The sequence below is a fragment of the Acanthaster planci genome, linkage group LG11, assembly GCF_054643075.1.
Source record: "Acanthaster planci isolate LZ-2023a linkage group LG11, COTS_SCS, whole genome shotgun sequence".
NCBI lineage: Eukaryota > Metazoa > Echinodermata > Asteroidea > Valvatida > Acanthasteridae > Acanthaster > Acanthaster planci.
The window spans coordinates 5594991-5617617 of NC_141787.1; the positions used below are offsets into that span (position 1 = coordinate 5594991).

The 22627-nt window shown below is 41.4% G+C and overlaps 1 protein-coding gene across 2 annotated transcripts in view; it reads right to left on the reverse strand.

The window, feature by feature from the left end:
- wdr31 (WD repeat domain 31) overlaps positions 1–22627 on the reverse strand; it is a 31778-nt gene extending 9151 nt beyond the window's left edge. The window contains exons 1-5 of one of the 2 annotated variants that reach the window (XM_022250341.2): positions 22287–22620; positions 19339–19465; positions 15276–15350; positions 3859–4018; positions 1644–1812 (exon numbers count right to left, since the gene is read on the reverse strand). In XM_022250341.2, coding sequence (XP_022106033.1) covers positions 1644–1812; positions 3859–4018; positions 15276–15350; positions 19339–19465; positions 22287–22357 — 602 coding nt within the window. In that variant the 5' untranslated portion in view covers positions 22358–22620. Of the gene's footprint in view, positions 1–1643; positions 1813–3858; positions 4019–15275; positions 15351–19338; positions 19466–22286 lie in introns of both variants that reach the window. The other variant, XM_022250343.2, reaches the window with a different exon arrangement.

Genomic DNA, 22627 nt, shown 5'->3' on the forward strand with positions numbered 1-22627 from the left:
ATTTTAGTGATCAACCTTTCTTAAACATGCTTCTGGTACAACTTTATACTTTTCTTCTACATGTACATATGAAATTTACATGTACATGTATTTGGCAGGCTTTTGGGGTTAGTTCAAATTTAAAAATTGTCCATGCTTTTTGGGGGCAACCAGGGGCGCTCTTACAGGTAGGTTTTTCTCTTCAAATAGACCGATTGCGCCTGCTAAGTTACGTGACCTCAGCAAACATAGTGTTCTCCCATGTGTGTCATAAATGTCATTTACCAGAAATAAAGCCGATGGTCTGAAAAGTACTCACACTACTGATGTGCTGAGCACTTACTAAAAATTGGCTTTATTTTTGGTAAAACAACACTTACCGGTATGACACATTTTGCTATGGAAGTACGCCATGTTTGTTGATGTTTGATGCCCACTCTAGGTCACCTGACTTAGCTGGTGCAGTCGATCTATTGTATACCTGAAACTTGCTCACTGAAATCATTTCTGAGAAGGAGTTCATGTTGGCAAAGCAAAAGGAAAAACACAGAAAAACGGACAAATTCAGGCCAGCAAAACATAAAAATTCTAGCCTTTATTTGAACACAAATCAATGTAACATTAAAGTTTTCTTGCTGGAATGACATCACGCTTTGGCTCAAAAGTATCCCTTTCAAGATAGCAAAGCAAATTGTGAAAATTAGATCAAGTGGGAAACAAACGAAGTTTGTCGAGGCTTGTATAAAGTGTACAATACACACTCATTTCCGTTGCTGATAACTAAATGGACAATGACAAAATAATGCAGGACAGCCGAACTGAGTTTGATAGTTTTGATAGGGACAATTTACATAATGTGCCACCAAGAGATCAGCAAATCAGGAAAGCCACTCATAACAGCATATAACGAGAAAGGGTTAAAACATGCATACCTACTATTTCTTTCTTTGTGTACAAGGACTGGGCAATTCTTTTTTTTCTGAGTGCATGGTTCCTCTTAAAAGGTTTATCTTATACTGATTGCCATAATGAGTTTATTTATGAGGTTATAAAACATAAATGAAATGCATTTCTGTTGTTCGGTGCCACTTGTAAATCATGTATGGTAGAATACGGTACGACAGGCATCGTCAGGGAAATTGAAAAAACTGTCCTCGAAGGTGGATGTTTAGTGACATGAATTGCTCCTGCTTCTCACATGCTGGGTTTTAGCCAGCATTAAAATGTGGTGTCAAACATATGCCTTGATGTGAACAGCATGGTGTCCAAGTTGCTAAGGGCTTGTTTGTTACATGTAGATCTGGATATTGATTAGTGATCCCAAAGCTGGTTCACTCTATCCATTGCACAGGTTCTGATGTCAGTGAACTCACGTCGGATCACTGATCGCGATCCTGATCAGCACAAATCAAAGCTTTTAATGCATTTATAGTTGTTTAACAAAAACAAATGCAACGTTTGTGTCCAAACGATGGCCAGACCCCTCTGGAGAACAAAAAGATTTAATAAAATAATAACAATTGCATAGATTGGGCAATGATGGAGTTTGAATGCCTTCTCACTGGGTAAAATGCAAGCTGTATACCGGTACATGTATTACTGAGGATTTGGGAAATACAAGCACCTTTTAATGTTGTTTGTTAGGTCACATACAGACAGCCTACCTCAAGCACTTATCCTCGCTGGTCTGCGCTACCATGCTCTCGCCCGGAACCCACTTGATGTGGGTAACCAGGTTCCTGGGGATGATGCTCTGGTTGATGCACTGGCCCGTGCTCACGTCCCACTGCCGCACCGAGTTGTCACGGGAACCCGAGAACAGCTTTCCATTTCCTGTCAACATGTTGGCATCACCAGACCAAAATGAAGAACGGAGGCCACAACAAACAAACGGACACTTCTTACAAGGCCGTAAGGACCAATGTGTGTCAAATCACAGAGAGGTTTTTCAGATCAGATGACCTATTCAGAATTGGATGATACATTTTGCTGGTTTGGTACAAAATGACATTTCCATGGTACTGATTTAGGGTAATCAAGCAACTTAATGTACATCTTAAAACAACCCAGTTATTTCTACATGTATGTCATGCACACTTTTCAAGTTAGAGAACCTAACCCTTAACCCCCTAGGGTGTATGTAAAATCATATTGAAATTGAAGGATTTGGGACTGTTAGGGTTTATGATATTTTCCAGGAATTTTTCACTTCAAAGCTCCCTCAATTTTCTGAAAACCAAAACCTCCAAAGTTCTACATTACTATCACGCTTTTGACAAATCGATTTATACAGAAACAGTATCCAAAATTGGAATTTAGAGACATTTCTCAATTTGAAAAATTAGGCAAGGACTGCAAGGCCAACCCTAGTGATTTCTAAAAAACCAATTACAAAACTTATGGGCCTCATCAGCAACAAAGTCATGTTCTCATTGTCTGACTGGTGGCTACATGACACTTCACATTTGTATTACAGATTTAAATTAAATTTTCAATCATTGTTAATTACATATTAGAACAATGATTTGGAGTGACAGGAACAGATGCACTGTCCTAATAAAAACAAATTCTCTATGCCATTTCAACCAAAATAAATTGCATGGGAAAAAAAAAATCAAAACAACTTATCAAGCGCAATTTCCTTTAAACATGATTAATGTCCGATTGAATTGTACAAACTTGATCAACGTCAGATTGAATTGTACGACTGAGGGGTGATTCAAGGTGCAACTGGCCAGCAAAAACAATGAGTGATATTTAATCTCAGGGGCCCCTGTGGGGTGCAAAGCCTATCAAGGTACGGGATCCCAGTCTGTGAGCCGACCGGTTATCTACAATAGCATCTGCGCGGTCACTCAGAACTGCACTTTATCTGAATGAAATTTCCTTCTCCCTCAATGTCTTTGACCCTGCCAAATTCCCTAATTTACAGATATAAACTAATATGGAACGGATAGAAACATGAAAATTCGTCTTTGAAAAAGATAGAATCCAACAAAGATGGCTGTTGGAATATGTCACCATTCACATGGTTTCCGTCCGAGTCCTCAATCATCTTGCATAGGCGTTGCCAGGTTTTTGTTGGGGGAGGGGATACGCAGCCGCAAACTGTCACACCATCAACAGAGCAAAAGGGGTAATTCTGAGGTGTTTTCAAGCAAATGATAATTTTCAACCCATTTCCTCCTTTTTTTGTTTATATGGCTTGTTCTTGTGTTCCCGCATACCCATTGAAACCTGGAAGGTAACTTGTTCACACCAAACCATATTACATGTACATACACATAGCAGAATATGCTTCACACACTGTACATGTGCGTGCCCTACTCCAGGTAACACTGTTGCTAAATGTTGCATTACTTGCAGTGTCCATTTAAACGACCCAAGTTGTAGTGTATTAAAAAAAGAACAGGTACAGGTAGCTGACAAGTCAAGAGCTTTCGGTGCCAACTTGCTGACCTGACTTGAGTTATTACCAGATCTGGATTTCTAAAAAACCTGACAAAGTCTGAGTCCTGGACTTGAGTCATGAATTCTGCATGAAATCCACAGCAATGCACAGCCATTTTGTTTTCTCGGGAAGAATGTTTCTGACATCTGACCAGAATTGGACTAGTGCAACAGTAACGTCTCTTTAAAGCCTGGTTTCCACTTCTCCCAATCCATGTTACTGAACCTAAGCAAGTCATGATGGGGGGGGTTCAACTGTAATGCCACATGGATAGTTTGGCCAATTTCCCTAAAAGCAAACGTAGTCCTGCATAATCCTGCAGTTATCCACCTTTCAAATGCATACAGTCGATGAAATCCAATGCTGTCTTTAAAAATTTTTCTTCTCTCTTTCTCCCAATTCCCCCTTCTCCCCTTTTTTTAACCAACCAAAAGCGATGCCTGTGACGACCAGCTCGTGCCCCATGAACGTCTGCTTGCAATTATACGGTTCCACGGTGCCGCCATCCGTTGTACCCCGCTTCCACATGCGTATCGTCTTGTCCCTGGACGCGCTGAATGTGGCTTCTAGCTCCGGGGCATGGGTCACCTGGGAAGAACAAGAAAAGATTCCGACGTAACGAAAATAGCAGAAAGCCTACTCTCCGCCCATCCCCCATGGAAAAAAAAAATCTGAGAACAACTTTAAATTGATTTTTCTGGGGCGGTGTTACATTTCCCGCTGTAACTCTACACTGGACGCGGGCTGTGGGCGCATTTCTTGTGCCTTGTACCGCAGGCAAACTGAAAATTGAATTGAACTGGAGATCATCGTGTCACTTCAATGCTTGAAACCATGAGCTGCTATAATTCTATTGATTGCTTGGAATCATCCTCTGCTGAACACGTTACAAAATGTCAGTCTACTGTATTTGGATCAGCTACAGCCTGCGTCCTTATGCTGCATAATGTCTTCCCTCTGAATAAACTGATGGTGTTTTTATATTTGTTTCAAACCTTCATCAAAAGAAAAATCCCCTGATCAAATACTTCAAATTTAGGAAAGAAGACTTTATTTGACCCTTATAAAATCTGTCATCATCTGATTCTTGCTTTTATAAAATTTTGACGGATCCACAACTATATGAGTCTCTCTCCAAAGACCTCAGTTCCTACCGATTGTCACATGCATCAAATGTCTGTGACACGCATCAGTTGTGCTGTAAATTGAAGAAATTTTACGCAACAAGTGTTTGGAACAGTTTACACACTGCAAGCACATGTGGTGATGTCACACGCACAGTTGTAATTTTCCTACCATATGGCTTAATATGATTTTTCAACCATCTCATTTGTTTACTGCATGTAAATTTTACACAAGTAAGCAGGAAGCTTGATAGCCATTTTTTCTATAGTCTACGGCTTATTACTGTAACATTTCAGTGTGGAAACAAGCAGCCACAGCCACAACACAGCTGATTCTAATGCAGCTAAGCTTCTGTACATCTACACTGTATACAGGTAATATATTGATGTACAATTGTATCATAATTTCCTAGCTGGTACAGGTACAAAAATACACGTACCTTCAGTATTCAAAACCAGCCCAACAACTTGTTCCTCAATTTGATAAAGTGTTCTCCAAATATGTCAAATGCATTTCAATTTTGTTCTGCTCCACAGCCCACATTGATCAACTTGCCTCATATTGTCTGTGATGCAATACTGACCACGATTGAACCATAATTGAAATACACTTGCCTCTTCCAAATCCCCTCAGAAGTGCAAGACACAGTATACCGCTATATGACTTTCAAAGATAAGAAATCTCCCCGTCCAACATTTTCCTTCACCCTGCTTCGTCCTCTTCGAGCAGTTATCCCCAATCTAATTAATTCACACGCTTGCTCTTCTTCACACTCTTCCAGTTCGTCAACACCTTCCATCCACCCCCTGGGCAAAAACTCTACAAGTGCTGAACCTACTCCGATGCCCTTTCTCACCCCCAGTCTGCGATAACTCCCACAGCCTACTCATTATACCCTCTCCTACATACACACATCAGGTGCATGTACATGTACGGTACATGTACCAGGAGATGAAGCTTCGTGGATTCAATTGTTAGCTTTGACGGGCAATTTTAAGAGCAGTTGGGGCACTTTAGATAGTAATTGGATGGACCATACAGCAGACATTGCAAGATCTGTAGACCTGCATGTACATGTATGTGATTGTCAGCTCAGTACCTACAATGTACCAGTAGGCGTGATTTGTTGGAGAGGATTACAAAAGTGAAACTATTAGGGTTGTTATTAATCGGCTTTACTCCACATGGCAGAATGCAATGTTTTGAGTTTTTACAGATAATTAAGACCAAATAAATCATTTTGGACACAATGGTTAAAGACCTGCCGATGTAACGTTATTGTAGGTTCAAAATTTGGCTAATTTTCATCTGTTTAAAAAATGTCATTAGAAAGTTTATGGTAGTAAATCTGTAAGGAGTTTACATGATATACTCACAACAGATCCGACAAATAAAAAAAATCAGGGGAACACTGTAAATACCCGTGTTTGTGTCATGTATAGCTGTAATATCTACAGAGCAGATCAGCTCAAATACGATGTACTAATACCTTGCAAGTACAACCACCTCTACAGCATCCAACGCCATGAATTTTCATGACGGTGCACGATGTATTTCTGGTACGTACTGTTGTGGCATGCTTGGCAGTTTCAAAGTTCTTTTCCCTGAGCGAGCAAGCATGAAAAATAAGCCAATTTATTTTTACATGTACATGTATTGCCTCGCTAAAGAGGCGAATTATGACAAAGATCCGTTTTTAACGGAGCAATTCACGAGTGAGGCTTACAAAGACATAAATGTACTATGCATCTGCCTAGAAGATCTTACTATGAACTGGTACTAAAGACATCTGAAAACCTAGCAGAAACTTCTAATTTGCTTTCTTAACGGTGTATCTGGAAAGCTTTAACCACATTTGGCCAATATCTGTTGTTTGTAATTTTACCAAAGTACAGTGAAGGAACACCTTGTCATGTGCAGTCAGTAAAAAAAATAGGGGTAAAATACCAGTATCATACAATACCCTGCATTAAACACTTGAAACTTCATCAGCATGTTACTCAGGTGCAAATCTGGGGGACCCCTACCAGACTCCCCCGACACCCCCCAAAAAACGGTAATAATTAGAAAAATGAAACAAAAATTATGGTAATACAAAAAGAGATGACAAGTCCTATTATGTGTCCAGCTGTCTGCAACAACTGAACATGCAAAAAATCTGACAGGCCTGAGCACCCCCACCCCCCAGACAACTTCCAGATCTGCCCCTGTAACCTTCCAATTTTATTGAACTAGTATCAAACCAACGACACGAAAAGAGTAAGATAGGAAGAGTGCTGTGCTATCATAAAATAGTCCAACGTTCCTTCATGGTTTAGACTTTTTTCCCTCTGCTCGTCTGCCTCCAAACTTATTGATTAAAAAACCAGACCCCATGTCTGTCATCTGTAACCCAAATTGGAAATCCATCTCTCTGGTCGTTCCTGGCTCATCATGTGAAAAAAAATTCCAGTCTATGTTTTAAGATATGTGAAATTATTGATCAATGCAGTCCCTGAAATCAAGTTACAGAGGACAGAAATACAGGTGACTCTGGCAGCAATCTCATCAAACAAAGTCCCTTGATACGGTAAGGAAGAAGACAAGCATGATGTCATGGTCAAGTTTCAAAGACGGTGGTCTGTCTAGCCAAATTATAAACACACTATACAACCTACACAACCAATATGTACAGGTCTGCATAACCTCCCGAATAATGTCTAAATGATCTCCAAGGTGAATGTTCCAGCCAGCAAGCCGGCTTGAAGTATACAGTGAATGAAACACCGAAAAGCTAGCTTTCATAATAATAACAACAGGATCAAAGGGCATGCCAAATTTTTTAGGGTAGTTTTCACCAAAATGTGCAGTTACATGTCAGACCTGCTAGAAAAATATATGACTCAGGTTTTTTAAGCTCTTCTGGCAGTCTCACTCTCCATTTGACATTAATTATGTCAGCTTGAGAGTTACTATGTACATATATATAGTAATGACTGATCTCATATAGCATAGCACTGACCCTGGATCAATCCTTTTAGGCTGGTGAACACTGCTTGCTTGGGCAATTTGTTAGCAGGATGGCTGTTTAAAGGACAGTCTACCTGGTGTGCATGCAAGCTGCAAAAATTGCTCATTCTCCGCTGGCGACCTTGAACTTCAAATGCCATGAGTTAAAAAATGTTCAACATATCTGGTCCGCTTACATTTTGGTAGAAAAGACACCTACAGCATGAATTTCACATTCTGAAATTTGGCGAGCTCTGTTTTGGAAAGGAAAAATGCAGAATCCTACTTAGTAAAAAAATTAGCTGGATGTCAAGATGTTTGCTTTTTTACATATTAGCAATTTTATCCTTGCAAAATAAACATACTGAAGCATACACTGATGATAAACAGAAAATCTTTCTTGGAGGGGCCCAGCAGACAAGCTATAAATACATCCAACTGAACAAATCCAGTACATGAATTTTTGAACGGCATTAAGTCTCGTATGAAAGAAACTGTTCCATTGAATTGCTCAATGACGATGCGTGTCGCCTGGACAACTTTTTGGAAGCTGAGCACACAAACAAATGAATTTTTCATGAATTAAATGTGAACGGAGAGTTGTATTTAGTCATGTTAATGTACATTGTACACAACTTCCAATTGGTTTTGTGTCGTAAAGCATGGCTACTTCTCTTGAAGTATTTTCTCCCGTTTGAATTCCCCCAAAAGAAACTTCATGGCTTTGCAGAATGCTGCACATTTAAACTAGACACTTTTCAAGGTTATTAGCAGATACCGATAGATTGAACTTGTTTTTCTGTACAGTCAAATTATCGAACGTACAAATCAAACGAGAAAACAGAATCCCCCTGCAAAGCCTATGGAAATATACATGTACCATTGTTTGGACCTATTCAACACAAACTATCCATTAAACTAAAGCCAGCTCTGCAGCAAACAGATCTTTTGATAATCTCTGACCATCGTATGTTGGTAATGACTAGTGCGATTTACATATCTGAGCAAGGGTAGAATTAAATCGCCGGAACCCAGGTGGGTTCGTGGCTGTACTAAATGCTTAATGAAGCTTTCACAAGTACATGCTTGTGTGTGTGTGAATGGAAAATAGACAGTGACAACGTCATTGATACTGTACTGGTACATGTATGTTGTACATGTAAATCTGATTGTGAACTAACGAGGGCACTGTGCAACCTAGCAACGAGGGTGAGTGAAGGACATTTCAAGACTTTTTGTGGTCTGTGTATCAATTCAAATTTGCCCTACAATGCAGTTGTAATGTTCACATGAATTTGAAGAACTCAGTGTAACAGATTTTATTCAAATTTAACCCAGAAAATGGCTTATTGTTGACTGTTGGTGGTCATTCATTCAAGAGTTGTGCATAACTCCTTTCTGTATTGCTGCTTTTTTTCCAAACCCTTAGACCATACCGGTACATGCTGTGGAACGACATTTGCTTCCATGACCGGCCATGGCCCATAGCTGCTTGATAAGGGCTCCATACTGCACTCAACCTCCATGGGCAAGGACTAATTCAAGTATCTGATGTGTGCGCGTACCGTTACAAACTCAGTGGGAATCAATCAAGCCTGGGGACGAGTTCATACCGGTATGTACACGTCACCCACCACTGCATACAGATTTCACCAGAGTGGGTTTAATTGTCCTCCGTGTTTCAACACAAAAAAAAAAACCTGTGTGATTTCGCATCATCCACTGTGAAGGTGTAAAACCCAAGGTGGCCAGCCATTTTGGGAAGTCACAATACCCTGTTCTTTCCGACATGGAAGCACCCCTCAATGGCAAAGAGGAGACAGGCTGGGGGGGGGGGAATCAGACTGTTGGGTTCATTCAAGCACATGGCGCATGTGGTGCAAAAGTGCCAACCGTACTGCACATTCAAACAGAAATTGATGTGTGTTCTCTGCATGTGTATACACCTGCTGGCACATTTATGGTGACTTTTTAGGTACCAAAACAATAGGATCTCCCCCCCCCAAAGGCACTTTATGTGCCTTTTTGGAGTTGTTAACAGTGCCCTGCAAGCTTTTTACGAAAAAAGGGATATTTGGAATTGTCTTGAAAATGAGGAATTTCCAAGGTGTATTTATCTGTAATATATTTTACATAAGGGCATTTGGTCAAAATGTCAACCCAGGAAAATGATTCTTGTTCAAATGGGAGCGACTTGAAAACCACACTTCCCACCCAATTTTTTAATCCACAAGAACAAAGGAAACACCAGGCAGTGAGTTCCAACCAAACACCACTGTTGCTTCATAAAAGCGTGCTCTGCATGGAGCCAATTGGCCAAAGGGGTATAGCGTCTTCAACGCGCGCTCTGGCTGCCAGATTACATGTATTGGGACGTCATGTACCGTACATGCACAGTGTACACACACTTCAGCTTTGAAATCCATTTGCATTCCTTCATGTGGTGAACACAGGGCTACTGTATGCAATTGAAGACTCTGGCAAGATTCACAACACAGTGCACGTGCCCTCCTACCGGTACATGTACATGTCTTAGGCCTTCAGGAGGCTGCAATGGGATTCTCAATAAGATGACTTGAGTGGCCTTTTAAAGCTCTTCGGGTGAAGGGTTTTAAATGGTTAAAATGGTGCTGCCAGAACGTGGATTCTGTGTAAAATGGTCGCCAAAGATTACACTATACATGAACATCCCGTGCCAGTTGTGCATATTTGTGACCAGCTCTAGAAAAATGGGTGATTAGTCGCCAAATTCAGGTTATGAGTTTTTTATACGGCTGGATTCTGTACATCAAAAGCTACAATTTGATAGATGAATGACCCCTGTAGTGCGCTGCGTTCCTTAGATATATAGACATTTGTATATCCACATTTTCGTATTCAATAAAAGCACCTTTCGAGATAAAGCTCATAACGTCTAGCGCTTGGAAACACAATGCTGTGTAGGATTTCTTACTGAATGATCAGTTTTTCATCTTTATTCATCAGTATCAATGTTTGAAGTTACAAATTATGAAAATATAAATATTATTGAAGCATTTAAAGGAAAAAACACAAAACCACATTTTTGAAGAAATCTTGCCCTCTTCAAATAGAACAGGATATTCAGTGTTTTGGCATGGCGCGACTTAATCCCCTTTTTTCGCAGAGCGAGTCCCATATACACAAGACGGTCCTCATGTACATGTACCTGACAAACCGACAGGTTTCTCAACAAGGGCACAAATGCAGGCACACACAAGTATGGCTATCGTCTGAGATCTTTAGTTAAGAAGGAGGAAGCGATGAAGGTGATGATCCAATGTTTCAACTGTGGGCGTCTGCGGTTGATGGAGACTGACAGGAAGAGCCAGCCCATACATGTACACTCCTGACGTCAGACAAATTCTCTCGCCCACAGAAATCCACTGGGACAAGACAGACAGAAAGAGAAAAAAAAACCCAATCCATCCGGCCTCGGTGGAACTGTCAGAGAAGGTCTTGTCACTAATGGGTGGTGATGTAAAAAACATACTGCCGCTGATGGGAATGGGGAAAAAATATAGTGTGTAGAAAGCGACAGGTGTTATGCAGCGAGGTGAGAGCTTGTCCCATCCATTTGATAGCATTACAAGTTCTCTCTGTGCTTCCCGTGCAAATGGAATTAGGTTTGTTGTCTGCACAGCCGGAGATGCACTTGGTGTCACTCTACAGTTGCTTTTACCTGGAGAACCATTTACTGACTTCAAACATATCCCTATCAAAGAAAGAACCCCACAGACTACCACTAAACAGGACAGCAAAAGAAACTTGCCACTTCTGTCAAACAGCAACTTGGTTACTGAATCAAAAGTCACAGAATGTAACAGAATGAGCCGTAAGTTTTACGCAGAAATCAATGTCACAGGACGAAATAAAAGAGTCACAATCATCCCTATACAGGAACCACTCATGCACATTATTTTGACAAAACAGGTGTTCACTTTGTCATTGGTTGTTTAAAATGTTGCCCATTCACGGTTCATTTTTGCTTGGTGGAGAGTGCTTTAGTGTGTGACTTTTGATTCAGTGACCAAGTTGCTGTGCATGTCAATTTCTTCTTTGTTATAAAGATAATCACTTTCTTTTGGGCATGTGATTAGTAAGGGGTATTGCAGCATACCTGTGTACAAAAATTGTTTATTTCTATGGAGTGAATTTTTATGTGTGGCAGACTCTATATGCCAAACTCAAACCGAGTCCATTAGGGCAAACTTTTTTTTAGGGAAAATTTGAGAGAGAAAAAGAAAGGCCCAAAAGAAAACAGAAGACAGAAATGGAGAAAAAAAGGAAGGTGGTTTCTCAGTTTAATGCCGATACAAGCTTTGTTCCCCCCCCAAAAAAAAATCCTGACAATGCCCATGGCTGTAGACTTTCAATGCAAAGTGCACTTCTATTCCTAATTGGTCCGACTCCCTTCTGTACCCTCAAGCACAATTTTTATTTTTACAATTGTTTACAATTTTTTTTTCAATTGAAAAGAAACAAGGTAGGCAATTTTAATCAGTACATGTAGATAACAACTGTAAAAAAATAAGTTAAAATTGGAAGCCAACGCTGCCAACACTACTTGGGTTGGCGAGTATGAAACACAAGGAGGAAATGTACAACACTACAGATATGAGATTCCTTCAGCCAATTGGTTGAAATATGGAAAAGACCTCTTGCCAGTTCTCACTTTTTTGTTGGGAAAAAAAAATGAACATAGCCAAGCTGTATCATTCTTTGATATTTCCGGTGTCAAAAATCCCCTCTGCGGTCGGTTTCTCTCTAACCTCTGTAATTGGAGTAATTGGAGACACCAGCTCTATTTATAAACCAAGCCTCATTTAGTCGAGGACTTTGTGTGTGCCACGGGAAAACATCAACAGTCGTGAAGAAAAAAGTCCCAGAATACAAAAAAATATGCAAACAGAAGAGTGAGCAAATATGATGAACTAGACCACCTCTGGCAAGTGCACGTTCACAAATGAGGGTGGCCGAAGCATGAATTCTTATAAATAAGAACTTGGTGCTTTATGCAAATTGAAATATATAATGATATATGCATAATATCAGTTGTTTTCATGATTTACAAGAGGACACATGAGAAAAACCCTGGATGTTACAAAATGTATATCGTAAACACCATAAAGTCAGACGGTTTATGTATTAATTGGGGAGTTTTTCTCCATCTTTGTGCAAACAAAACATATTTTCAAAACAAAGATGTGCATCAAACCACGTCCATATTACCAAACTCAACAATCCAGCTCACTTTTAAGACAAAAATATCTCAAACTGAAATGCATCCTTCAAGAAACAGCACAGCAACTAAATCTTGAAACTTTGGAGAACGAAATCCTTAATAATACAATAATACAATCAACACTATGATACTCGATGACCCAATACATGCAGCGTTTCAACGTTCAACAGAATTTCCTGCAACCACTAAAAATTATGAATACAGTTTGCTAAAAATGACATGAAAGCTGCAACAAATTTTGAAGAGCTAAAATTCTGCAACATAAAAGCACGTACTGTACATGTTCATGTACACTGTGGAAGTACGATAAATTTGTCTATGAAAACATACATGTATGCACAGTACATTGGAAATGAATGTAAGACAAAAGTGTTTAAATCCTTCATCTGCACTGCTTTCGAAGTGCGTTCATAATTAATGTATGGGAGCTGACTTTGTTTTGCCTGGCAAAATGTCAGACACATATATTGATTTTCTTTGGATGATGTACCCTCTCAGGAGTCGTAGTACCAAGCCCACTTGCTGCGATTACCGAAGCACTTGATCACTTGAAGAAAAAAAACAAGTGTTACGATCAGTGTTGCGATGCTTCGTCCATTAAGTATAAATTTTCTGAATTTACTATAGGTAAAAAACACCCCCAAAACAGGAAACAGCCATTTTGTCTGGTTCCCCTCAGATTGTTCTGGCCTAATGGCTCTATGTGTTGGCTTAAATTAGAATGCCGCAGCTTAATGGCATGCATCAGCACAGCCAAATCACAGGAATCGTCTCCGTTGAAACTCTTCCGGGATTTTTCCTGATGTCTTCCTACTCTCCGCCCACTCCCCTTCCATCCCCCGGAGGACAGTTACCCGCTCATTCTGCCCAGCCAGCTCTGCCATTGCTGATTTTGTAGCTTCCGCCGTGACCAAAGCAAAGAGGACATTTTAACAGGGAAAGAGGGGAGACTTTGCAGAATAATCACTGCCGGAAATTTGATTCACAGCTACATTCACAACTCAAAAGGTTGGAAAATGATGAATAAAGGATGAAACAGAATCATGTACGCCTTGAATAACCGTATGTCATCAACAGACTAAAAAAGGGCGGAAAGAAGATACTTTCGTTTGAGAAAGAAACAAGATCTGGGATCTTGAATTTCACATCACTGCAACCCTTTGTCCAGGTTTTATGGTCTTTTGGCACATTTCTTACAATGTGTTGTATGAAAAAAACTTGGCAAAACTGAGATCTAACAAGCTACTATTCTCAAGGCATGTGCGAGTGCTCGCACCCCTTCTGATGGTTCCTTTTAATTCTGTAGAGTGCTGCTAGGGGTGGGGAAGACTCTGAACATTTACATCTATTTTACAAATTCTTCCTCCGAGACATAATGGCCGCCAATTACACCTACACGTAAGAGTTGGGTTATTTGCAGGTTTGCCCAACATCAAGGCAGTTAAAGCACATCATTGTTGTGAATCCTTTTCATTTCGCTCACTGGCAGTTGTCTTGACAAGGCTAAACCTAATTGGTGTGCCCCATGAGTCTCAGATTTGGTGCAAGTGAAGTCCATCATTTTCCACATGTCAGGTCTAATACCTAACGGTAGTTTTCCCCTCGAAAGACATTCACAGATGGCAGCATGTCTCATTCTGCTGTTGGCCACTTGAATGGAGAATACTTCCAAGAATTTTCCCATAGCTAGTCTTTGTGGTGATTGTGTAATGAAAAGAAACATGGCATTACAGATGGAGCAAAATGCATCAGCATACTGTACGGAAATGGAGCTTAAAACTTTCAAAGGGTAACAGAAAACCACTCCACATGATCTCCACGTCTATCAAGTATTGTGAGGTTAAGGAAATTACATATCCCCAAATACCTGAAGGCCTAGAGGGCATGTAACTTTCAGTTTAAGCAGTTCACCTTTAAATCCCGCAGATTTCAAGGTGGCTCCTTCCCTATAGGAAGATATGAACTTCAATTATCTTACTACAGTTGAATTTTAGTTGTACTTCAAAGGCAGAGACACATACCGGTAGAAGCAAATTACCGGCCTGCAGTACCAGCTCAGTTATTTTGTCCTGTGGGTTTTCTGCTCATCTATTTGTGGTGTCCTTTTTGTGCTGTTCTTTAAGAAGTTTGTCTTTTTTCCCCCGTTTCGATTTTTAAATCTACCTTTTTCGTCCAATCTGCATGCTATTACATGTAGTTCTCATCTAAAAGCTGACTTCTTTGGCAGGAAAATCCACTATGTTTGAAACGTTTCTTTTGAACTTGTGAAATTCACAAAGTTCAACTACAACCTCCCAGTTCCTACTAAACATTGTACATGCAACTCACACTGTATGTGAAACTTGTTAAACCTGAATAAACCCGGTAACTCAACAGTTAAATTCAAAAGCACCTTTGTGTTCCTTGTTTCTCTGATGCCATACGTGAAAGATTTGTCCTAAGTACAACGGCCAGCTGTTTACCACTCACCTTGGTGATTTCTCTCTTGTGTCCCACCCATCTCTGCATCAATCGGCCCTCCTTCCAACGGTACAGCACCATGCTCTGAAATCCAGTCACCAGAAAAGAAAAAAGACCCCAAAAAATGGAAATTTAACAACTGCTCTCACTAGGAATTGTGAGCAGAATAGCCTATGACTAGCGACTCCCTTCCCTCTTCCGGCAAAGAAGGGACAGGCTGGTGGGAGTTTTTTTTTTTTTCAGCTGGGCCGGTGCGCGCATCCAGCTCATGCTCAGTGCGTCCCCTGCAGAGCGCGCGCAAATCTGTGCAGCCAATTCCCACCAAATGAACATGGTTCATGTACACGTGTACGTGTAAACGCATTTCATCTCTTGTTACTGCACTGAGTGGATACTGATGTTCATGGGCTGGTGTGAGGGGCCCCACAGAAATGTGGAAACCGAATTCCATGATTAGTCCAGGACTTAAATACGAGAGATGAGCGTAATGATTCCTAACTATCATTATCAGTCTTTCCTCTCTCAAGGTGACTTTGCCTCTCCATGTGTGGTACATGTACAGCGTGCCTGTACGTCGAGTTATATTTTACCACAGCGGTGGTCATACATGTATACAGCAGAGAAACATTTCACTACTCAATAGTCTCTCAGATATGCATGTCCTTTGCATTAAATACATACTGTAGCATCAATCAGGCATGCAATTTGGACTTTGACAAAAAAGGAGGAAATTCCAATCTTTACAAGACTTTATGCAGTGTTTTTCAATTTCCAATGGCATGAGTGTGAACTACACATGTACATGTATGTGTAAAAAATGAGGAGATCTGCTGATCTGAGGAAAAGTTGCATGCCTGATCAATTACACAGCTTTGGCAATGCAAATAAGCAGGTTGTTTTGAGAGGGATTATAAATGCTGCCTTATCATTTTCAGACAGCCTGTTCAGGATTAAAAACCAACTTATGGTTGATCCATTGCTAGGTTTCTCAAGTCCTACATGTGCATACAGGAGCAGTAAGACCCAATTCAGATGCGGTGTGCACTGTTGCCTTCTCATACGGAAGAATGTTTTCTTTTGTGGGCTTACTGAAGCAAGAGACCATCTTGGCTACCCCTGAGGAACTTGGCCCCTGCATGGCCAAGGCACTTGGAACAAGAGCTCTTGGTGGGCTTGGGCTGCTACATGTACATGGCCCCGACTTGATTACTTATGGGTCATTCTATGAAGTTGGGATCCAACATGTGACATATTTTTCTGTCCCTCTTACGCCTTACCTACATGTACATGTATGCAAAGTGACACAGGGGGCCTTGAAACTGAATTCAAACTCTTTTTTGTTGGGCTGATAATTTGCATTTATCACTCGTAGAAATGAAGTACTACATTTTCAACTTACAAAATCATATGCCAGGGACAGGAAAAAATTAGCAAATTTATAAGAATGACCGTAATGGCTTTGATACTCTACACTGCAGGGCAGCCGTGATTATCTCTTGCCGCGGACAAGAATGCTCCATTCACCACTCAGACACACATCGCGTTGCAAATTGCTGAGCTTCGGGGCATACCAGTGTCGAGCTCTTCCTGCAGCAGGGCCTAACTGCCCGTGAAATTGCAATTTCTGAACAAAATCAGACTGACAAATGGGAGCTTCCTGTTCATTACTGACCAGGTGAAAAACACCACTGCAAGCTGCACATTTTGTTCGATGTTTTTTAGAGTGAGTGTTCTTTTGTCCTTTTTGGGGGGGCGGGGAGGGGGCTGTTTTCGGGGAGGGGGCTGTTTTCCTTGAGGGTGCTTGCAGGGGGAGGCTCTCGAAGAAACAAGGGTACACGCCTGAGGTTAAAAAGAACCTTTTGACTTGGGGGTGTGTTTAACCATTTTTATAAGGGAATGGACCTTTCAAACTTGAACACAGAATGAATAAATCAGGGGTGGAGTCAGCTACTGATGAACTTTAATTGTACACAAAGCATCACTCTACAAGGCCATAAAGGCTTTGGGGAATGTATCAATGACATCCTTAATTTAAAATGGGAATTGGGGTGGACTGAGCGAGAAAGTTGCTAATGTCAAGCAGACTGCTTGTCCTTATAAAATGTATACGCATTCAGTTGGCGCATGGTGAATGACACAAAACACAGGACGTACATGTACACGCACTACATGTAGCTAGGAGGGTGGCAGGCCAAGTTGTAGTTACTTATATACAAAGCTGTGTAGTCCAATGGGGTCCACTTTTGTTTGTTTCAAAATTCACCTCTCCACTCACATCAGGCCTGTCATCTTTATCTCTGATGAACTCCTTAAAACTACCCAACAACATCAATATTGATCTGACATTTTAATCAAGCCCTATTCAGGCACAAACAGCTCTGAATAGGCCCCCGAACCACTGTTTCTTGTAAACTGCAGCTGGTGCAGTAGTTTGCTGTGCACCAATGCACACATACCGTATGGTACATTTAAATGAAATCTAATGGCCAGAAATGTAAAACTAGTACAGTGGTAAATTCAAGGAGAGGCATGCTCTTCTCTGGACGGAGTTGATGGATCGCTGCACAGCACGAGGGAAATCTATATCATTAATTGCATCAGAGTCCCGGATGACACCCTGGATAAATCGCAGGGGATTGTCTGTGGCATTTCAATCGTCCGCTCAGCATGCAAAAAACAAAACCCGCATCAATTTCATGCAAGTTGTCTGCGCACGTGTTTATGCCCAAATCTCATTACTGATCGGGCTCCGTGGCTTAAATGGGCACAATGTGATCATTCACGGACCTCTCCTTCTGATTGATCTTGGCAATACAAATAACCCTGCTATCATACTTCGAGTATCATCCGTAACCAACCATCTTCTACTGTGAACCAATGTTTAAATACTATCCATCCAAATGCAAGCCACTTCTAATTTTTACAAACCAGACTTACATGTACAACACTTACATTTCCACTCACATGAAAGAAACTCTGACCTTGACCCAATCAAACCCCCAAGCTGGTTTTGCAAGATTAACATGATTAAAGGATTCTGTACTTTACATTAAAATGATAGGTGGTTAAGGATTCAGATTTGTGAGCAATGAATTTAAGGAGTACTTTTTTTTGGAACTCTTGAATGGTACCTGTAAATGGCCGAGACTTTTTGTTACAACCATGAAATGTCAATTTCTTTTGTCACCGTCACAACTGTTGACAACACTCCATTATGGCCGACGACTTATGCTAGAGGCAAACTTGTAATACCTTTGTTGTTTGAACAGCCATAAATTAACTTTAAGCGTCACTGGCACTGTGGGTAAATTGTAAATGGAGTGCCCCGCCAGATCTCTCCGGCAATAAAAGGTGCGCTGGATCCCAGTGGATTGGGGCAACCGGCAGTGGATGTGAAATTCCATCCGCTCCTGCTGTAAGAAAGCTTTTTGATTTAATTGATGAAGCTCACAAAGTAACACAGGTAGCGCTTCAATTTACACACTTCCGTGTCTATGCATGGATATACATCAAATGCACAGAAATTACTAGATCTGACAATGGGCTTTATATTGGACTGACATGAGGGCACGTTTTCTCTTGATTTAATACTTGTTACATTTTATATTTTGTAAAAACTGGTGGGGTTTAAGGCTTAACCTACTCCTAGTTATATTCCACAAAGACAGCAGTGTTTTTGTTCTGTTTGTCATTGTACCACTTTATACTGGAGGATACACAAACATAATCTGTCCATCTGACTGTGCAGGTACTGCTCATGGGTTAAGCCACAACCTGTGCCAACTCACCTTATGTGGACACTAGTCCCCCATTCGTTTTGAACATAAATTTAAAGTCTGAGAAGTCGGAGGCTCTGCACCGTGCATTCAGCTTGTCTAGGCTGCCACGCACAGCCTGGTTTTTTTTTCGTAGCAAATACACGTATCGCTCTGTGGCGGTGTCCTCGAGTGTTGCCAAATGTGAGGTTGCAGTGAGATATGTCGCACAAATATTGTTCAAGTGGCTCTGGCGAGCCAGTGCATGTGTGGCAGTGAAACAAAGTTGGTTGATTTGATTTGACTTTGATACTCACTTGATCAGCACTGCCTGTGATGTATGACACATCGCCAGCAATAGTCACACTGGTCACAGCATCACTGTGGACTGCGGTGTAACGTTTGACATCTGCTATTTCCATAGAATTGACTGCGGTGTAGTCACTTCCCAGGGAAAAAAGAAATAAAAGAATAGCATAAGCCTTTGAGAGTACACCTGGATGTGTAAGTGCTGTTTGTAACAAGTACAAGGTAATCAAATCCAAGAATGGCTCAACAAACTTCATATTGGGAAGGGGATCATCTGAAAACCACAGTCGTCAAAATTTGAAAAGTTTATGAATCAGCTAGTCTGAGTAACGAGGACCCTACGAACTGCCTCTTTCAACATTTGGACATGCTAAGGCTGGGATCAGGTCAACTTGTACCTTGGACAACTCGTACCAGGGACAACTCAACGTAACTGTACCAACTCGTACCTTTGCCGAGTCGCACCTTGGACAACTTGTACCTCCAGTAAAGACAACTCGTACCTTCGCATACGGGATAACTCGTACATGTACCTTCACAGAAATCAGAGCTTGCTCAGAGCTCACTATTAGTGTAATTACCGGTACCTTGAACAATAATTTGATTTCTTAGTCATGTGTTCGTCACCTAATTTGCCGTTTTGGATACACTGCCTTACCTACACGCAGGTGGGGTGACATTAATGTGAGACATGTCGACGTTGTGCAGTGCGCGGTCAGGAAACTGACGCTGGTCAATGTAGCCAGCTGTCGTTGCATGCAATTCGGAATCTTCACCGTGCAGTCCACAGTGATGATGGAGTGATGTCATGTTTTCATTTACTTCAGAGTTTATAAAGTAACGTCAGTTGTAACTTGTCCCCCAAAAATGTTAATAAGGAAAGTTTTATTAAGTACACCCCCCAAACAAAGTCACCATTCCCCCCCACAAAATGAAAAGGTCTAATGTTTTCCCAGAGCCATAAGAATAAACTGAATCCCCCCCCCAAAAAACCCAGAATTTAGAGTTGAGTAAAATCCCCCCCCCCAAAGAATGTTAATAAGAAAGTCAAGTTGGAAAATGGTCGACAACCGTCACGTAAACCAATGGTGCAAATGCCCATGGTAGGCACTGCTGAAAATCATGCTGGAGCTCGAGATCCTTCTGGCATGTCTGGGAGGTTTTAAAGAAATTTTTCTTTGAAAAAACAGATATGTTTGTCAAATCTGATCTTAAATATGCAGAAAAGGAACAGCAAGAAAATTACAACCAAATTGCAAACATGAAGACCTGTAGGAGTGGTCTTGACTTGAGATGCGAGTTGTCCAAGGTAGGAGTCGCCCATGGTATGAGTCATCCAAGGTACATACGAGTCGTCCAAGGTACATGTACATACAAGTCGCCCAAGGTACAAGTTGACTCGAAAGCCTCGGGCCTGCTATTGCGTGACCATGTCCAAATGTTAATTAAAGGAGGCGATTCACAGGGTCCTACCGATACACGTAGTTACTCGGACTATGATAAACCAGGATTGCTTCTAAACCCCGAGAGATTTTTGTTTGATAAAGAGGAATTCTGGGTTCAACTCATTCATCTCCTGGGAAGAATGTTGTATTCTGATGCTGCTTGTTTCTTCATGCATGCATATTATTTCAATGAAGATTAATTACCAAAATGTGGACAGGACGTGAACCTGAATTACCCCTAGAACTACGTGGAGAACTAGGCCTAGTATGAGCCTCGAACTGCACCAGGAGAGGGTGCAATTTTCTAGGCAACAGAGGCTCCTTTGGTCGGAACTGAACGTCGCTGGTTCATGAACGACTAATAAAATGCACCTGTAACGGTCGCATCACTACCAACACAATAAACTCCCCACTCCCAACAACAGATGAGAGGGAGCTTCTGCTCAAGGTGGATACAGCTGGTCATTCCATCTTCCTGATCACAGAGAGGAATGACGAACTACATACATGTAATAAGTTCTTGGGGTAAATCTGTGACAGATATACCGTACATGCACATCAACAGTTTTGTTGGGAGATGCGTGACAACCAGGGAAGTGGCATTGAGATCCGTACACAGACATCCCTTGACATCCTGTGCACAGACTCTACGAGATCTGTCTCAAAATTCTGTGTACCGTAGGTACATGTATGCATGTAAATGCTTTGATTTTTTTCTCTTTTGATTTTTTTTCTTGGTTTTTCCTTTGGTTTTACAGCACAAATGTGTACAAATGCCCACAGTCACTGGTGAGCATGTATTTTCTATATGGAACTCAAACATGCACAGGTTCAGTGTGTACACAGTAGGTTGCCAGCACAAAATGACCCAGGGTCTTTTGTGCAGTCCTCTTCACTGCATTTGGTTTACTGCACAGTTACGCACATGAAACAGTGAAGCACAGTTGTTGGGCAGCACAAAAGTGCAATCTGATATTCCTGTGAGGGACTGTTGGTGCAGTGCACAACACAACACAGCTGTGCTTCCTTGAGGTGTTTACCAAGTGACCCAAAGAGTGACTTCAGGATAGGAGGGATCGCAAAATATTAATGTGCTTGATTGCATGTAGAAATCTAGTGATTTGGAAGGAACCTCGGACTGGAGTAAGTGGGCATAGTGGTTCTTTGCTCGCCTTCCACCTCTGCAGTCTGGGTTCGATTCCCAGCTCAGTCCACATGTGGATTGGGTTTTCAGTCCCTACCTGATTCTGTGGGTTTTAGCCAGGATATTCCTCTGGGGTTTTCCTCCCATCTCTAAAACTGTAACTGCTTCTCATTTCAATCATGAGTCTTAAGTTCTAGGCCACATAGGATACGATGATTAAAGCATGATTAAAGTTGGCAGACCTCCACAAGGCCTAGGTTTCCTACCTATCTCAGAACTCAGTAAAGCATAGACATGGTAGAAGGACGTTCCTCCATGGGTTAGGAAGGGAAAATGTTACTGCACGTCTTTTGCGGCCTTTGCTTACCCACAACCGTGGCCGTAGATGCGCGATCTTGACGACCCCCTGTCCTTCATCTTGCTCTGTTTTTTTCCCATTGTAGGCCGCACGCCAGACTGCCTGTCGCTCCGCCACCGCCAGACTGAAAAAATCCCTACAACCGATTACACTTCCATCAGGATCGGAAACTGCTCTGCACGCTTCCAGTCGACCTGCTCGTCAGATGCTCGGCGACTGCGTACGGAGGAAGTAAATGTTGCCGTGCCTGGAAAGTGAATTGTGTGATGCGGTTGTCGTTTGCCACAAGACATCCAACCACGCCGCGCGAGCTCACGATAGGAAAAGCATCAGTCGGCAACCCGTTGCAT